The following is a 16,543-nucleotide window of genomic DNA, read 5'->3' as shown; positions in this document are numbered from 1 at the left end:
GGGTCATTTTGTTGCTAGTGGTATTGAATTTGTTACTGAAACCTATTCTAATGTTACCTCACTTTTATCAACAGCCATTGTACAGGGTGACTCGCTAGAAGAAATCTACAACAAAATAAAACTGATAATTGAGGAACAATCTGGTCCCTACATCTGGATCCCTTCCTCTGAAAAGCTCTGAGCGTCCCTCCAACCCCCTGCCTTGGAGCGGGGCTTCCCCACCCTGATCAAGTCTGATCCCTCCCCTTTTTACAGATATGTTGCATATCGAGTTTTATTGTCATCATTCTGTTACTCTTTAAAAACAAGTCTTTATCACCATTACCGTGACTGTGCGCATCCCTGCATGAGTTTTTCTGCAATTCCATCGAAGACTGGAAAATGTCATTCTAAATGAATTTTAGATCTATTTTAAAAAAAGAAAAAGGAAAATAAATCAATTCTGGTCTACAGAGGGACAGAAAGGATCAGCAGAATGTCCTAAAGCATTTGAAAAATGGGATGTTGAAAAGTTTGCCAAGGGGAATCGTACAAGTTGAAACGATTTGTAAATGTTTATAAACTTGCATTACGGACTTGGAGGGTGAGCAGACAGAAAGAGACCAATGAGGTTTTTCTATAAGGACTAGTTATAAATAGAACCCCCTCCTGGTACTCTTCTATTCAAGGGATCTTTTCCAATGTTTCTAATTCAAATCAGTGATGAAAAGTACAAACTTTGGCTCACAATTATCACAACCAGCTTGCTATGTGATTGGCTGCCAGCAGTTTGTGAAGCAGCCATTCAAGATTTCTCATCTCCGGAGGTGGGAAGAAAGGAATTGTGGGATGCAAATCTATACATTTATATATTGAACAGGAAGATAAAGATTAAAATCCAATGGAAAGATAATTTTACTACATATTAAAAATATGCATTGTTTTACACATCATGAGAATTGTCTGCATGGAGGGCTTTCTGATTTTTATTAGGACTCATTTTTAAAGCTACTCTGAATAAGGGAGGAGTGACCTGGGGTCCCTACAAAATCCCAAGCTGCCTTACAACTAAAATATGTGAAATTACCACTGTATTTTCAGTTTGAACAACTATTTAAATGGCCCTTGAAGATTAGTTGATTCTCCCTACAGGCAAAGGCTTTGTTGTTGAACCAGTGGGTTAGAATCTTATCTACATAATTGAGTTTGTTTTCAGGGGTATCCTAATTAGGATATGTCTTACAAAGACGATGAAATGACAAATACGCAAGGTCACTCAAAGGTCACTCAAACTCAAATTGCAAGTCAAAATCTCCATGCATCAGTCCCCTGCTTCAGTGCTACCGTTTGTCTGCAGTATTATAATTTTTTTAGATGCAGATCCTTACAGGGCTCACTCCTACCCTTTTCAGACAAGATGGTTTTGTGGTACATTCCTCTCGGCTGCTTTTTCTTTACTGTTGTGTTTTTTTTTTTTTTTTTTTTTATTATTATTATTGCAACAGCAGCCTGAAAACGGGTAGAAAAAAAGACGAATGGTAATTCATTTTCAGTAATCTTAGACAACAAAAACCATCATGTTTGTGCGACAGACGCGTTTTTATTTAAGGATGGATAGGCCAGCTCAGAACTGATACACTTGGTGGTCAGGGTGGGGAGGAGGGGTGTCACAGTAACAGCCTGGTGTATAACTGTGAAAGGGAGTGAAAAAACAAGCTTATTTGAGAGGGATTTTCTTGATCAACCGAAAATATGTATTTAGTACTGCCTTTACCAACTTATTTTGCATACATATCGGTGTAAATCATAAATGCTGTAAATCAGTAGATAACAAGGAAGTGCTGTATTATTGACATACCAACACAGTAAAGCACCAACAGTTACTTGTGACATCTCTGCTGAATTTAGTGCTGGACAGTGTACCTCTTTATAACTTGAGGTTTCCAGTTTGCTGAATGCCTCACCCTTGCTTTGTTGGAACAGCATTATTATTAAATAAAGCGAACTTCCACTTTCTTTTGAAGGAGTGGATATTTCACTGTGTGAGCATGCAGGGTATTTACAGGGCCAAGATACACACTGTAATCTGCAGGCAATTTCTGAACAGACTTGCTAATCTGTCAGGCACCTCTGTAAAACTAGCTGTGACTAATGTTAACAAAGTTCAGGGACTATAGAGAGGGAAAAGAGCCATTCTAAATTGCTTATAGACTGTTCCGAAAGGTTATTCTAGCTGTAACATTCACCTTATGTAAAGACTCCCCACTCTTGTTCTTGCGTTTCCAAGAGTGAGAATCAATGGAGGGAAACAAATTTCAGGTAAGTAAACATTTCTGTTAGAAGATCTGACAATACAGACACTACTACTCCCCTGTAAACAAAAGCTCCCAACCTCCCATCCCACAGCTGGCCTGTCTGTCAGTTATTTAGTTATTTTTGGATTCAGGAGTAACAGTTAAGGCTGCTACCCACCAGACGTGATGTATTAAGCAGAACTGTACAGAGATGTGTCAAAATGAGTAGAAACTATACTTTTTGATAAGTATTTTTCACACCACAGGTGATGCAAGAGACACACAAAATAAATTGAATCCTAAATTTTGCGATTTGACGAGCGTCAACTAGGGCATTAAGCAATCAGAACAGCTTCAATGTACGTGGCCCAGCACGGTGAAGCAGTATCCAAAATGACAATAATAAGACAATAATACTTTTCGTTGAAAAAGTACCCAGAGCTTTATGACAAAGGAACTGGATAAGCCTGGTGTGTGTGATTTATTGCCATGTATGTTGAAATACCATCAGAGAAGACACTCATAATTTCCATGTCATGTTGACAAATATGTACCAGTCTTGATCATAGTTTTGTCAATAACAATTTTGAACCGCTGTATAGATCTGGCAGTTTTCAAACCTGTCACATCGCCTCTGTCGCTTCTGGTGTGTGGTCATGTCGCTGTGAAAGTGTCTCGTCGCCAATTAAAAAATCGCATCGCGTCTGGTGTGTGGAGACCAACAGTAGATGGCATATGTCGGGTACAAAGTTATAACTACCAATTGAGTCATTCATTTTTTATATATATATATATATATATATATATATATATATATATATAAAATATATAGAGAGAAGCCAATTTTTTGACCTGGAAGAATACTGACCTACAGTACTGAGTCTGAACACTGCAGACTGTTAATGTGTGTCTGTTATTTATCATAAAGTCGACCTATGAATAAATAGCCCAAAGAATACTTATTTGAGATTACTGTGCTCTAAGACTTAATCTGTCTACTGCCTTTGTGTTCTTTTTGTGAGGGTGCCAGTCTTTGGGCCAGAAGGACTTTCTAAGAAATAAACTGTATTTTTGTCTTTAATTTTTGCCATTGGGTTTTGAGAGTGTAAGGCTGGCATGGTGCTGCAGACCAGTCCAGTAACTGCTTGCTGAATATCAATCCTTGATTTTACAGTACATTATTCTTTCTGTTACAATATGTAACTAACAGGACAATATTGTGTGGGCCCAGGTACAAAAGGAATCCTTGTTGTCATGGTTACCAATCGGTATACTGGCTAAGAAGGTAGTCCTTTTTTGGAATGGACAAAAATATTTTTAAAAAAATAATAAAATAGGTGACTATTAGTCATGGTTTCAGTTTACTAAACCCCTTGTTTCCCATTGCAGCAGGTGAATCTGTCCAGTGCTGCTGGATTCTTAAAGTATTTGATGTATGTTATTCATGTTTTCAGCCAGCCTGCTTTCACATAAACACAGTGACAGGAACACTGCCTGTCTGTATTTCACATACCAGATGTGTTTTTATAAACAGTGCGCAATCCTCATGTCATAAAAAGAGAAAAGGACTAACCTCCTCTGAGTTACTGATCCAGTGCACAAGGGGTAAGCAGCATCAATACTCAAAACTGACTCATTTTTAAGGCACCTTTTCAGTTTAATCTGTATTGACTTTATTTTATCCACTCTGATGCACTAACAGGAAAATTCACACTTTTTCAAATAATGAATAATTTAAAAAAATCTTCATACTGTATAACTAGAGCTTCTGATTTTATTTTTTAACTGATAAAAAACGATACCAATCCCCCCCCCCCGATAGAAAAAAACCCAAAACATTATAAAATAGGCAGTTTTTATGTACTTATATTTCTTTAGGTCTTATTATGGTCATATTTGCAGACTGGATCATTTGTTTTGTTGGTTGGAAGCTGGTGCTGTTTTTAACAGCAGTCTTGAGTCAGAATTAAATTATTTGAAAATAAAGAAAGGACTCCACCGGATTTGAACACTGTCCCTTAACGAGAACAGCACAGCATGTTAGTGAACAGCCCCCTGTGCCATCTCACTGTTGCAGAAAAGCATCATTGTCTATATGAAATGATCCAATTCTTTGAAAATAAAAGGAATTAATTATTTGAACCCAGTAAGGAACAGCACCTCATGCTAGTGAATTATCATACTGCACCACTTGGCTCCGTGTGAGAGTTTAACATTGCATATAAGATATTATATCAACCGCTTTATATTATTATGTTTATGCTTAAGACCACTAACACCTTGTCCCATTTTGTAAAACAGTCTTACCAAAAAGGGCAAAATCTGAGAATGAAAGGAAAACACATGCCCCTAACATGGGGTTTGAAGCCATTAACCTGGAAATCAGAGTCCCATGTTCTACCAACAGAACTAGCTAGCTAGCCAGCTGGTTTACTTGCTGCAGAAAACATTATTACATTTTGTGATATGGACCTTAGGATACATTTTAATTCTCAATTTGGCTTAATTTGTGACGAACTGGACTCAAAGCCAAACCTTATAGGTCTGTAAGGTAAATTAAACAATATTTCGGAAAAAGTCTGACTTAAACTGAGTACTTTGGGAAGTCCAGTGCTCTACCAACTGAGCCAGAGAACTGCTTAACACCCCTGTGGAATGCCAGCTAGTACTTTAATTAATTATTTGTACAATATGTAGGGACAGATTGAGACTGGATAATATTTTCCACACACAAGACAAGGCCAGAATCATAACTGGTGTTTATGTATCAATTTTTCTTGTTTTTTTTTAATCTCTTAAGCAGAGTACACACCAGTGCTGTGCCTTGGTGGTGTTCTGGTTGTCATAGCATTTCTTTTGGCGTTACGGCAACCAGATTTGGGCAGTTTTGTGCCAGTATTCACCAGCCACCAGATCCCGTCTAAGATCCGTCTAGTTAGTCACTTGGTATGGCATTGAATCCAAGTCTAGGCTATCCAGCATATTTCCATGAACAATCTGTGGGAAAAGCATTGCAAGCTGGCCGAGCTTGTTGTGCTTTGGCTACTTGGTTGAAGAACACGTACTAATTTCAGCACAGTATTGTTATTTGGCATTCTTTGGTTTTTTTTTTAAATAAATATTTGAGCAATAAAAATATACCATCCTCTATTTTGATCCAAAGTCAGACATTTTTTTTTGTTATTCACGGGTTTACGTGAATAATCTACACTGTAAATATACTGACGGTTGGCAACCTTGGTCAGGAGGAAGCTGTCTTACACAACAGTCTTTTCTTAAGCTCTGCTGCCATCTAGTGGACATACAGTGAAAACATAAACACTATTTAAACAGCAAATCTAGAATACAGTTCCATTCTTATTTATTTATTTAAATACTTACACTCATTTCATTTTAGTTTCTTATAGCAAAATACATATAACATTTACAAATACATATAACATTCAACAGTTTTTTGTAATGAAAGGTAAGAGCTACAGCACTCATTATTTACAAAGAATAGCAAAACACATCTGAAAATGAAAAAGAACATGTTCTACAACAAACAATTGCTAAAGCTTACTGAACAGCACATCTTTGAAGCATTGTTTAATAAAATACATCTTTGAATGGGAAGACACAATCAGGGAAGTTTATTAAGCTTGGTTTTAGCCACCATTTTAAAGTCTATATGGTGGTGGCTCCTCAACATTTGCATCTCCTCTAACTGGAATCAAGAGCAGCAAAGCTTCAGAAACCAGTCCAGGCAGTGCTTACCTTCACATGGTGTCTATTTGTATCCTCACGCTTCAGTCACAAGGTTGGTCTTTGCTTTGTCTAACCTGTCCAGCACTTCAGTGTAAAGACCTGACATCTGGGAATATAAACAGCAGAGCAGTCAGGTTTTTTTATGATGGTTAATTTATATATATTTATGTAACAGGTATTATACTCATGTTCCCAAATCGTGTTATGGTATGATGATGGGTTATAGAGGAGAGGAATGGTGAAGCAACCCTTTACCTGAGTCTCATAGCTAGCCTGCAGGGAGCCCAGGTGTCGGAGGAAGCTCATGCCCAGTCCACACCATTTCTCTGCCTCTGTGTACTGAGCCAGGCTATAGAGCAATATCCCTGTGTTCCAGGCTCTGGTCAGGAGCCACAGAATTTCCACTTCAGGGAACTCCCCGTGCTGGTTTAAAAAAAAAAAAAAAAATGATGAGTTCTCAGTAAAATTATAATAATAATAATAATAATGACACGCAATGCAGACTCAAGATTAGTTCCATCCTTCTGGAAAATGTAATTACAAACGAATGTAGATAAATGCTAATAGATCTGTAAGGAAAGTGTTTGGACGGTCACTGATAAAACTGTCACATCCATAATCCCCACTATTCTCTTAAGCACTCCTTACTTGCATACTGTAGTTAGTAACAGATGAGTGGTATACTAAACAAGTGCACCTCGTCGATTCACCACTGCCTATATTTAAAGCTATTTTGTCTTACTTACTGCACTGCTTATTATAAGTAGGGCCTCTTCATAGTACCCCCCACACCTCCTCCAGAACCCGGGACTCCACTTCCAGCACCCCTGTGGGCAGCGACAACTGGATCAGACTGTGCAGACACTGGCTGTAGAGAAAAGGATTCAAGGGTACTGAAAGTAAACTAATTTTTTTAGTACGACATTCGTTTGATCTCAATTTGTAATGTCCATTTATCTAAACTCAGTGGCTGCTTATGTACTGTGTAATACACAACACAGCAGTTGTACTGATAGTGTCTAATTTTCTTGAAAATCACCTTGCAAACATGCTTTTATTGCAAACACAGACCCTGTCATTGCTCGCACTGTAGATATTTAATGAAATCAGTAGTCGCACTGTAGATATTTAATGAAATCAGTAGTATCTAATTTACACAGTACATTCATGGGAAACAGAAGTATTTACGCTACCATTTAAAATGAAATACATAAAAAACATTCATATGGCTTTTTCTGCATTTCCCCACTTTCATATTCAAGATCTATTTTGTAAAATGGTGTAGTAAGAAATGTAAATGATTTATTCTCTTACCTGCACCGTAAGATGTCAGAATCGGGACGCTTCCTGTGCAGAGACAGTGCGATCCTCAAGGCCTTTTTACACAGCGAGGGGGAATGAGCAGGAGGCTCCATAGCCAGTGCTGGACAGACAGGAGAGAAGACAATAGCCTGTTTGTATCTTCAGGGAAATGGCTATTCTTAAGTTTCCAAATGGAATGGGTCAACCTGTATTTTCTTTAATGGATTTCAGTGAGTGGGTTAGCCTGTGTGTATCAATGGAATGGGTACCTGAGCTGAAACACATTTAAATAGGAATGAACTACACGCTTTCAGTGGTTTTGGCAAAAAGGGTGACTTTTTGTAATGATTGCTGTAAATTGTCCTTTGTGGTAACTGGAGAAGCAACCGCTGTGCCCTGTTAAAATAAACAATGAAATGAATAAATAAATGTCTTGGTATACAGTAAGGCTGAGTCATGAAGACTGATCATACATACTAATTACAGTTGTATGAATGGTACTTACAGGCAATGGTTTCCAATGTTTTGGTTTCGATCTGCTGGAGCTCCAGCACAGACTCCAGTTTGGGGTCGTTCAGTTTGGCTCTGGCCTCAAACTCATACAGCAGCAGCAAAGTGTCTGTGGGGTCCTTGGAGAAATCCCCTGCAAAATAATTCAAGTTACTGTAAAATTGCTTGTTCTTAGAAAAATATTTGGGGACATAGTCATAAAAGTTAGCATGTGAACTAGAAATGTGCAGCAATTTAGTTTTTTTATCACCTCACTATTTTTTAATGGTTTGCTAAGAATGTATCATCTTGGTAAAACACACTTGATGCAAATCTAATTACAATTTTCATTTGTAGAGATTTACATTCACTATTCAAAAACCAAACTAGAATTGTGTCACTGTTATTCTTCCTTGAAGTACAATAGTTCTCTACAGCATGTATGGATAAAAACTACAGTGCAGGAACACCAAGGGTATTACATTTGAAAGTAAAGGCTACCTGAAGTTTTCAATGTCCTCCACACCCCCCAGCAGATCTGCATGTGTTCTAGTGCCTGGGTCAGGTTTTCAGTCTGTGCAGGAAAAGCTTGTGAAGTCTCAGTCTCCACTTAACTACAATCAGCAACTCAACCAAGTAAACAACACACCTGTGCAGCCCCTGGTCCCCATCTGCCCTGACTGCTTTCACATTGGGCTGATATTTTATACATGTTAATTCTGTTGATCTGTGATCCTGCTGTCCCTCACAGCAGTGCACTGCCTACCTCCACAACAATGTATATATTTAATACACAACAGAATACAATATACAAACTTCTTTTAATTCAATGCCTGGTTTCTACAGGGCATGATATGCCCTCTGCTGGCTTAAACAGACATACCTTTGCTGACAGTATGGCAGATGCTATACAGTATATAATAAAATATATCCTAAAAATAAGATAATATAAAAAATTATTAATATCAACCTGTTCGATGGATTCTGAAGGGATTTTTGCCAGCTCCAAACTGGCTGCTGCTGCCATGAGGAGGCAAGTCTTCTGTCCAACTAAAATTGCTTTCTCAGACGGGCAAAACTGGGAAATCTGAAAAAGAGTGTATCATTGGAATGCTGTAGCAACTCAAGATTGCTTTACAAACGTGGCAGCCACCAACATGGCTAAGAAAGATATGTAGATGATATACTGGTTAACATTAAAGAATATATTTTATTTTTTTTAACATTTCATTAGTCTTGTCTAAATTGTAAGACTAAAAATGCCTGATCATTATGGGGTTAATTACAAATGGCATCCATTGAAATCACTGTAATAAACTTTAAAAAGTTGCAAAATAGAAAAAGATGTTTTTACATATCACAAGGGCGGAGAAAGGAAGACTCTCCTACCTGGTACGAAAGCACAAAGAAATCTCTCATCATGCCAGGTGTGTCCTCACACTGCAAGGCTGAGTTCCAAGCTGAAAGAAAAAGTTTAATTAAAAAGTTCCTTAAATATTTAAGACCCTATAGGTTCCTTCAATGTGACTGATTGTATTTTGCCCCATTACAGTATTTGCAATAGAAATGCGATATTTTACTCTTTACCAAAAAAAAGCTTTGTTCAAATGCAGTGCTTGTGTTCAAATAAAATTAGGGTTGATTATAGTTTCAACTCCATTTACATTTTTTATATATTTTAACATATAACGAGGGCTTTTCGGTTTTTATTTTTTATCATGAGATGCCCCTTTTTTCTGAAAAGTGTTGATTGTGAAACAAGTTCACTTTAGTTTTTTCTCCTGCAACTTGACTGAGACTATGATTCTGTTTCATCAATAATGTTAAAAAAATAAAGCAGCTCCTTATTTTTAATTCAAATCGAACACAAACAGCGAGTGAAGTTAAATTGATTTAATTAAATCGTAATTAAGAGGAAACTATTATTTGAAAAACAGGTTATAACATTTTTCCAACGCGTCATTAAAATTTGAAATCCGGGAAAAGCAATTTAACTGACCTCGCTTTTTGTGTTCAGTTTGAATTAAAAAATAAGGAGCTGCCTTTTTTTCTTTCTTTTTTTTTACATTATCAATGCAACAGAATCATAGTCTCATTCAAGATATGGGAGAAGAAACTAAAGTGATCTTGTTTCACAATCAACGCTTTTCCAAGAGTTTAATTCAGAAACGGCTCAATATAACTTTAAAGGGACATCACGTGACCAAAAATAAAAACCGAAAACAAAGAGCCCAACATATAACATATCAAGTTATATAAAACAATTATGATTTTTATTGCAGGTCCTACCAATTTTCCTGAACCAGTTTGCCTCGTCAATCTTTTTCTCCAAACTTAGGCTCTCTCCTGGGTTGAGCTGGGATATTTTTAACAGGGCTAAAAAGGAACAGGATTCACTATAAATACACTGGATTTTTGGTTAAGGTTATTGCTGTTGTTCCTTATTTTTCTGTTTTAAGACTGAACAAAGTTTGTTATTGTATAATACATAAATCAACCTCCAGCAAACCATTCAGTAACTAAACTATTCATTCTGTTGCCAAAACAGCATGTCTGATAAATCGTCCAAAAAGGAAAAATGAAAACTGCTTTAAGCCACCACCAATACCCCCTACTCAATATTTCAACCCTGTGTAACTGGGAGCCATTTTTAAACATTTAAAACTAAGCTAAAGCAAGTGCAGCCTATGTAGTTAGCATAGGGTACTCTGTTCTGTAAAGTTACTTTCTATTTATATTTCTAACCCACCCATCTTCAGATATGACCGCAGAATATCCAAGTTAGTATCCCTGTGAAGAAAAAAAAAAAGTGTGAATACACTAACCAGACTTTTTATAATAAGAGCATGAAGATATTTTCACATATATGAACGTGGATGCCTATGCATTACATTTTTTGTAAACCTCTAAAAATCCCATTGCATCTGGAATACTAATAAAAACATTCAGAAACACATGAGAATTCTACTTAATGCTCTTTTTTAAGATGTATCACTGTCTGTCTTCATCTGCATAAACAAAAGAAAGGGTTTCCTTCAGAAAATGGCTCATAAATTTTAATGTATCGAATCTGCATTATCATTTTCCTCTAATTACCAACCTCTTTTCCTCAGTTATTGTTCCCATTTTAGAAAGGACCAGTCTAACCAAACACCTGTGCAGAAGAAAATGAATTACTTTAGTTAAATCTTGCCTATTGTGCATTTTGTGTTCAATAGGATGCAAACACATTTAACACTAGTTTTTCTTTTCTTCATTTTTTTCTGTGCATCTACTGTACAGGTTCTGTTATCTTACCTGAGTGCTATGAAGACCTGGCCACTGTCCTGTGACTGCTGACACAGATATTCCAGGGCCTTCATGGCTGCATCCTGCTGGTCGTTCTGGAAAACAAATATCTCAGCTTGTTACCACTGCTTCCAGGGTCTCATTTTTTTATTTTTATTTCATGCAGCATAAATGTTGTATTTACTCCTCACAAGCTGAATAATGTTACCAGTCCAAGATTAATGCCTTATCAAGGTCTGTGAAACCAGACAATTAAGTCTTGACTTCAAACCAACAGATGGCAATAGCTTTCTGGAGCTTATACACTATCAAGCCTTTTGAATAGGCTCTGACATGTATCTTTAAACTTCTATTATACCATAAATGGTTACACCCACTATGTAAGGGAAATGTACCTCTAGAGCAATCTGTGCTGCCAGACTCAAAAGGTTGGAGCCGGCACTCTCAGATGCTAAGTCTGTCCTCCTTCCGCATGGGATTTTCTGCCAGTTTCCCCATTACTCTCACAGCCTCTAAAGCTGTACAAAACACAAGCATACTCTCAAGTTGAAGCAGCCATATTCTTGCACAGGTACCAAATAAAATAACACTCTACACTTCTCAGACAGAAATCAGAAAACAATATTGTTACGGTGTTATGGAGTTTACTGTACTGTTCTCCCCGCCACCCCCACCCCCTTCTTCGCATGAGGTAAATAATATATTATTATTATTATTATTATTATTATTATTATTATTATTATTATTATTATTATTATTATTATTATTATTATTATTAATAATAATAATAATAAATAATAATAATAATAATAATAATAATAATAATAAAGTAAAGCCGTACTTTTGTCTGCGTTGTTCTCAAGCACAGCTATCTTGTACACACTGAACTGTGTGAAAATGCTGTCTGGATCACACCTTTCAGCTTCTTTTATTGCTTCTTTAGCCTGGTAAGAAGAAAGCACAAGCCATATTTTCTCTCTCTCTCTCTCTCTCTCTCTCTCTCTCTCTCTCTCTCTCTCTCTCTCTCTCTCTCTCTCTCTATTTGTCCATTGTGAGTGACTTTTCACACCTGTATTTTTACGTATATTGTTTTTTCTAACAGCTGTGGCTAGTAACCCCCTGGGTGCTGTAGCCCAGGCAGCTTCAGGAAAGCTGTACCTTGTCCAGCTGCTGGAGATGCAGGAAGCAGGAAGCCCTGTTTCTCTGCAGCTTGGCCAGGTTCTGCTCCATTTGACCCGCAGAATAGAAACTCAAGGAGTAGTTGTACCACTGCAGAGCCTCAGAGTAGTTCCTAGCCTGGTCAACAGTAGAGTTAGTGTTACAAAACAGAAACCATTTAATGGAAGGATCCGATTATACTACAATGGAGGGTGATCCGTGCAGTATAAATATATCATTGTTTGCTTTTCTAATGAAGTGTCTGATTGGTCTGGTTACCTAAGCATTACAGCTCAGTACTGGCCCTAAATGGGTTGGAAATCTGTATGACAAAAGGTTTGAGAACCATCTCTGTAGTTTCCAGACTCCTGTTCTTACCTCAAAGTTCTTGGCAGCTCTATCCCAGAGAAGGAGATGTAAGTGGTTTAGTGCCTCAGGGGAAAGCTGTTTCCCAGTGTAGTGACCTTCAAAGAATACATATGGAAATGAATTTAAAATGTAATGGCCAATAAATAAAGAACTACTACTCAAGACAGACTACAACAAAAAAATGGCTTTTACTGCACTGTACTCTCCACCCCCCACCCCCCACCCCACACACACACTTCCCATGAGGTAAAGCACTGCCTTTGTCTGCATTGTTCTCAAGCACAGCTATCTTGTGCACACTGAACTGTGTGAAAAAGCAGTCTGTTGTCAATAAATAAAGTGAGGTCAGTAAGATATTTCTGGATTACTGTATACCTGTGATGATGTCCTCTATCTTCTGCTTGCCCAGCAGCTCCTTCCCTCTCTGCAGTAACATCGTGATGTGCTGCACCTGGGCCCTCCCCAGCTCTGGAGAGGCTTCAAAGTGTTTACACACACTCTTCAGAAATTCAAAGGCAAGGACCTCCCTATTAAAGGGAGAAGCAAACACACACTGACTGTACATACAGTTACCCCCAAGTTGGGAACTGAACTCAAACACTCATCCTGGTTATAGCAAATGATGTAAAAGAGCTGAAGTACTTGCAGCACTTGTAATTACACATGGCTGTTCAGTGCATTAGCTGCCCTATTAATGAATTTTACCATAGCAGACTAACACTGGCAATTTGAAAGTTTTAGCTGGTTAAAATGTGTGTACTTTACCTACTGACACGTGTACAAAGGGAATTTAAACAGCTGGGGTGCACAGATATGATTAAAATCAAACAACAAACAAGATTGCTATCACAGTTCCGGTTCTGAAACCACCTAATCTTACCTGTCTGCATCCATTAGCAGTTTTACAGTGTTTAGACAAACATCCAGGGGGACCTCTACATCAAGTAACTCTGCTATTGCTAAACTCAAAAAGGAAAACAGACAGAAATGAGTTCTTTATTGAATTTTATTTAACAATGTTGGTTTCCTGCTGCATTCTAACAAAGCAGTCAAAGTATAAATAGAAAAAAAAGAGTGGCTGTGTTCGTGACTTGTCCCTACAATGACAGCAGTCTCCAAAACATACCTGCCTTCACCGGTTCGTCCAGAGACACGCACTGCAGTAAGATGTTTTTAAGTAGAGGCCTGCAGGATGCACATTCTCCTATCAAATTGAAGCAATTTATAAGTTTTACTGATCACAGAATCTACAGAACAATGGTGTAAAAGAACGGGTGAATTGTTGTAAATATATTACATTGCATTTAAGATTTTTATTTTTTTTTAATAACAGGATTGATATTACTTATAAAAATAACAGGTGTAATATTACCTTGTTGGCTAAGCTGACAGCACTGAGAGCTTTTTCCTGGTATTGCTTACAGTCCCACTCCATATACACATTTGCCAGTAACCTCAGGATCTTGGCCTGAAAAATGCAGAACACACATAGTTAATGTTCAGGGTAGTAAAGAATACAGTGAAATTAATGCCTTATTTCCACATACTTGCTCAAAAGTTCATTTTAATTCCAATGAACTGGTAAAAATACAGGTTTAGGCAAGTGTAAATGCTTGTAGAAATCTGGATTTCTGATCTGTGATTTTATGCAGCCCTGAGTTTTAGATCAGAAATTATTTCTTATTTTAGGTGGTTTGGATCCATTCTAAAAGCCAATGCTTCTTATGAATAATAATACATTTGATATTCTTGAAACTGTTTTGGACTATTCCTGGTTTCATTAACAAGAAGAAAGAACAATTTTGTAAATTTCAAACTTTAAACAACTCGTTAGTTAAAGCTTTGTGAATACAGCCTATTGTATCAAAATACATTGCATCATGGAACTGTATTACTTGTTGTCTAATTTTCAGACTCCATTCCCCTACCTGCACTGAGGCTCCAGGGGAGTACTTCTTATGCATCTTCCCTATATCATAGCTTTGGCTGAAATATAAGGGCAAAGAGTGACATTTTCAATATCCCAATATTTCAATAGCAATTGCTTTTTCTCAGTTTTACTAGAAAAACATCCTCACCTAAGCCAGAAGGAACTTTCTTCATACTTTTTTAAATTGTAGGTGTCAACCCCAAAATTATAGCACATGAGGGACAGATATCCAGTCTACAAAATAAATATGACTTAATTATTGTATTAAATATGCTAACTGTACAGCAAATTAGAATGACAACTTTAGGGGTTGTCCAATATTCTAGTTGGCACCATATCCTGTTAGTTTATTTTCTTTTAGTACTACTTCTTAAATCACCCATTACACATTTTCATAATTATTTTTATTTTTTAAGGCAAATTCTGCATGAATATAAATGAAAACTAAGTGATCTGCACAGCATACCTCCTTTGGCAGCCTGAGCAGCATATCCTTACAGCGCTGCACATAGGAAACAGCTTGTTGATGGTCTGCCTGTGCCACCGCCTGCAGACAAGAGAATGCAGTTAGCTTTGACGTGTTTCTATTTGCTATAATTATCTCTCTTTTCTGAAGAAGCAATTTTAGTTTCACCCAGGAAAGATATAAAGATAAATGGGGTGGATGTTCTGGTACATTTTATTACATTTCTAAAACGGAGCAAACACACCCACAACAATGAAAATGAATGGGACTTTTCCATTTTACACGGTAGGGTCAAATGCAGCTACACGAGTAAACTTCATTGTAAAGCCATCAAATGTTTATCTTGTTCTTCAGGGTTACAGGGTCATTGTGAATACCTACAGACTCAGCCTGGTAGGAGTGTACTCGAAACAGATCTTTCTCCACGTCGCCCTTGGGAATGTTTAAATCTGACTGTCCATCACTGCGGGTCTTCAGTCTGCCATATAGCAATTCCAAATTCTAAAACACAATAATAAATAATCAGGGGATCGGGGTATATTGCTAGAAGTTGGTAAGTCTACAATGAAAGCTCAGAACAGGACTACTGCTGGAGTGCCTTTCACTACTGCTAAAAGAGCCAGCCGGCATATTAATGGATTCCAGTAAGGGCAGTGGTCTTAGTGAATCCCACCAAAGAGAAAGTAAGACCTATGCAGTTGTATCTCCATTTGTAGATAAAGGTTTGACAAAATTGATTTTGTTTAGGTGCCTTATCATAACCACTGCAACACGTTCAAAAGAATGTGTTTTGCCTGACAGGATGGGGTATGAATAACTGCGACAAATATGAACTTACTTTAACAGCAAGACTGAAGAAGACATCAGCTGAGGCGGGTTTCTTAGTGTCCAGCCAGCTTCTCCCAGTCTTAATAGCCATCTGCAGCAAACAGAAAACAGTCATTTATCCTGTAGTGACTTTGGAGGTACTGTACTATACATGAGCCACTTGTCTTTCTCCTTAGATGTTAGCTTTCAGGAGTCCTTAAAAACTTATAAAGTCACTTGAGATTTAATATACAGGGCCTGGTCCCAGTGTACTCTACAGTATTTACTGTATGTTAATATGCAGTACTCTGCTTTATGCACTCAATGTATTTTTATGGGTGTTTTTTTTTTTCTTCTGACCTGGAATATATTATAGTTGTATGCTACTAAAATAGACTCACCAGGATTTGTCTGCGAATGGCTCCCTCTTTTGGATCTGAGGTCTGACATGCATATGCTAGCCTGCAAGCCACATGACTCACTGCAACACAGCATATACACACTTTACTTCTGGTATATATTCATTGTTTTAATATAAGCATTGTCCTGGGGACTACAAGGAAACCCTTTCCTATTCACATTATACTGCACAAGTAGGCAGCTAATGGGTTCACTTACTGCAATATAAAAGCACATGAGAGGTATGAAAATCATATTGCATACCTTTTGCTCTTTGCTCTCCGTTAATAGCTGAGCCCACATGCTCTGTAACAG

At 37.4% G+C, this 16,543-nt stretch overlaps 2 protein-coding genes across 8 annotated transcripts in view; one reads left to right on the top strand and one right to left on the bottom strand.

Annotated features, from left to right (window-relative positions):
• LOC117412180 (disks large homolog 3-like) overlaps nt 1-3,354 on the top strand; it is a 62,916-nt gene extending 59,562 nt beyond the window's left edge. For all 7 annotated transcript variants that reach the window (XM_058989394.1, XM_058989393.1, XM_058989392.1 and 4 more), the window contains one exon: nt 75-3,354. In XM_058989394.1, the coding sequence (XP_058845377.1) occupies nt 75-181 (107 nt within the window). In that variant the 3' untranslated portion in view covers nt 182-3,354. The remainder of the gene's footprint in view (nt 1-74) is intronic.
• Nucleotides 3,355-5,911: 2,557 nt separating this feature from the next.
• LOC117412465 (testis-expressed protein 11-like) lies at nt 5,912-15,941 on the bottom strand. The gene is given in 28 exon segments (XM_034903659.2): nt 5,912-6,126; nt 6,276-6,443; nt 6,767-6,805; nt 6,807-6,888; nt 7,335-7,443; nt 7,828-7,965; nt 8,313-8,385; nt 8,782-8,898; nt 9,201-9,271; nt 10,101-10,187; nt 10,561-10,601; nt 10,912-10,965; nt 11,109-11,194; nt 11,495-11,555; nt 11,557-11,617; nt 11,941-12,043; nt 12,258-12,395; nt 12,636-12,721; nt 13,002-13,153; nt 13,507-13,585; nt 13,753-13,797; nt 13,800-13,830; nt 13,999-14,094; nt 14,555-14,612; nt 14,705-14,790; nt 15,023-15,103; nt 15,404-15,523; nt 15,861-15,941. Coding segments are annotated over 28 exon segments (2,415 nt in total). The 3' UTR covers nt 5,912-6,054.
• Between the last annotated feature and the right edge of the window lie 602 nt (nt 15,942-16,543).

This window comes from Acipenser ruthenus, chromosome 16 (genome assembly GCF_902713425.1).
Source record: "Acipenser ruthenus chromosome 16, fAciRut3.2 maternal haplotype, whole genome shotgun sequence".
In the NCBI taxonomy this organism is placed as follows: domain Eukaryota; kingdom Metazoa; phylum Chordata; class Actinopteri; order Acipenseriformes; family Acipenseridae; genus Acipenser; species Acipenser ruthenus.
Note: the sequence above shows the minus strand (reverse complement) of the source record. Positions and strands in the feature narration are given on the sequence as shown.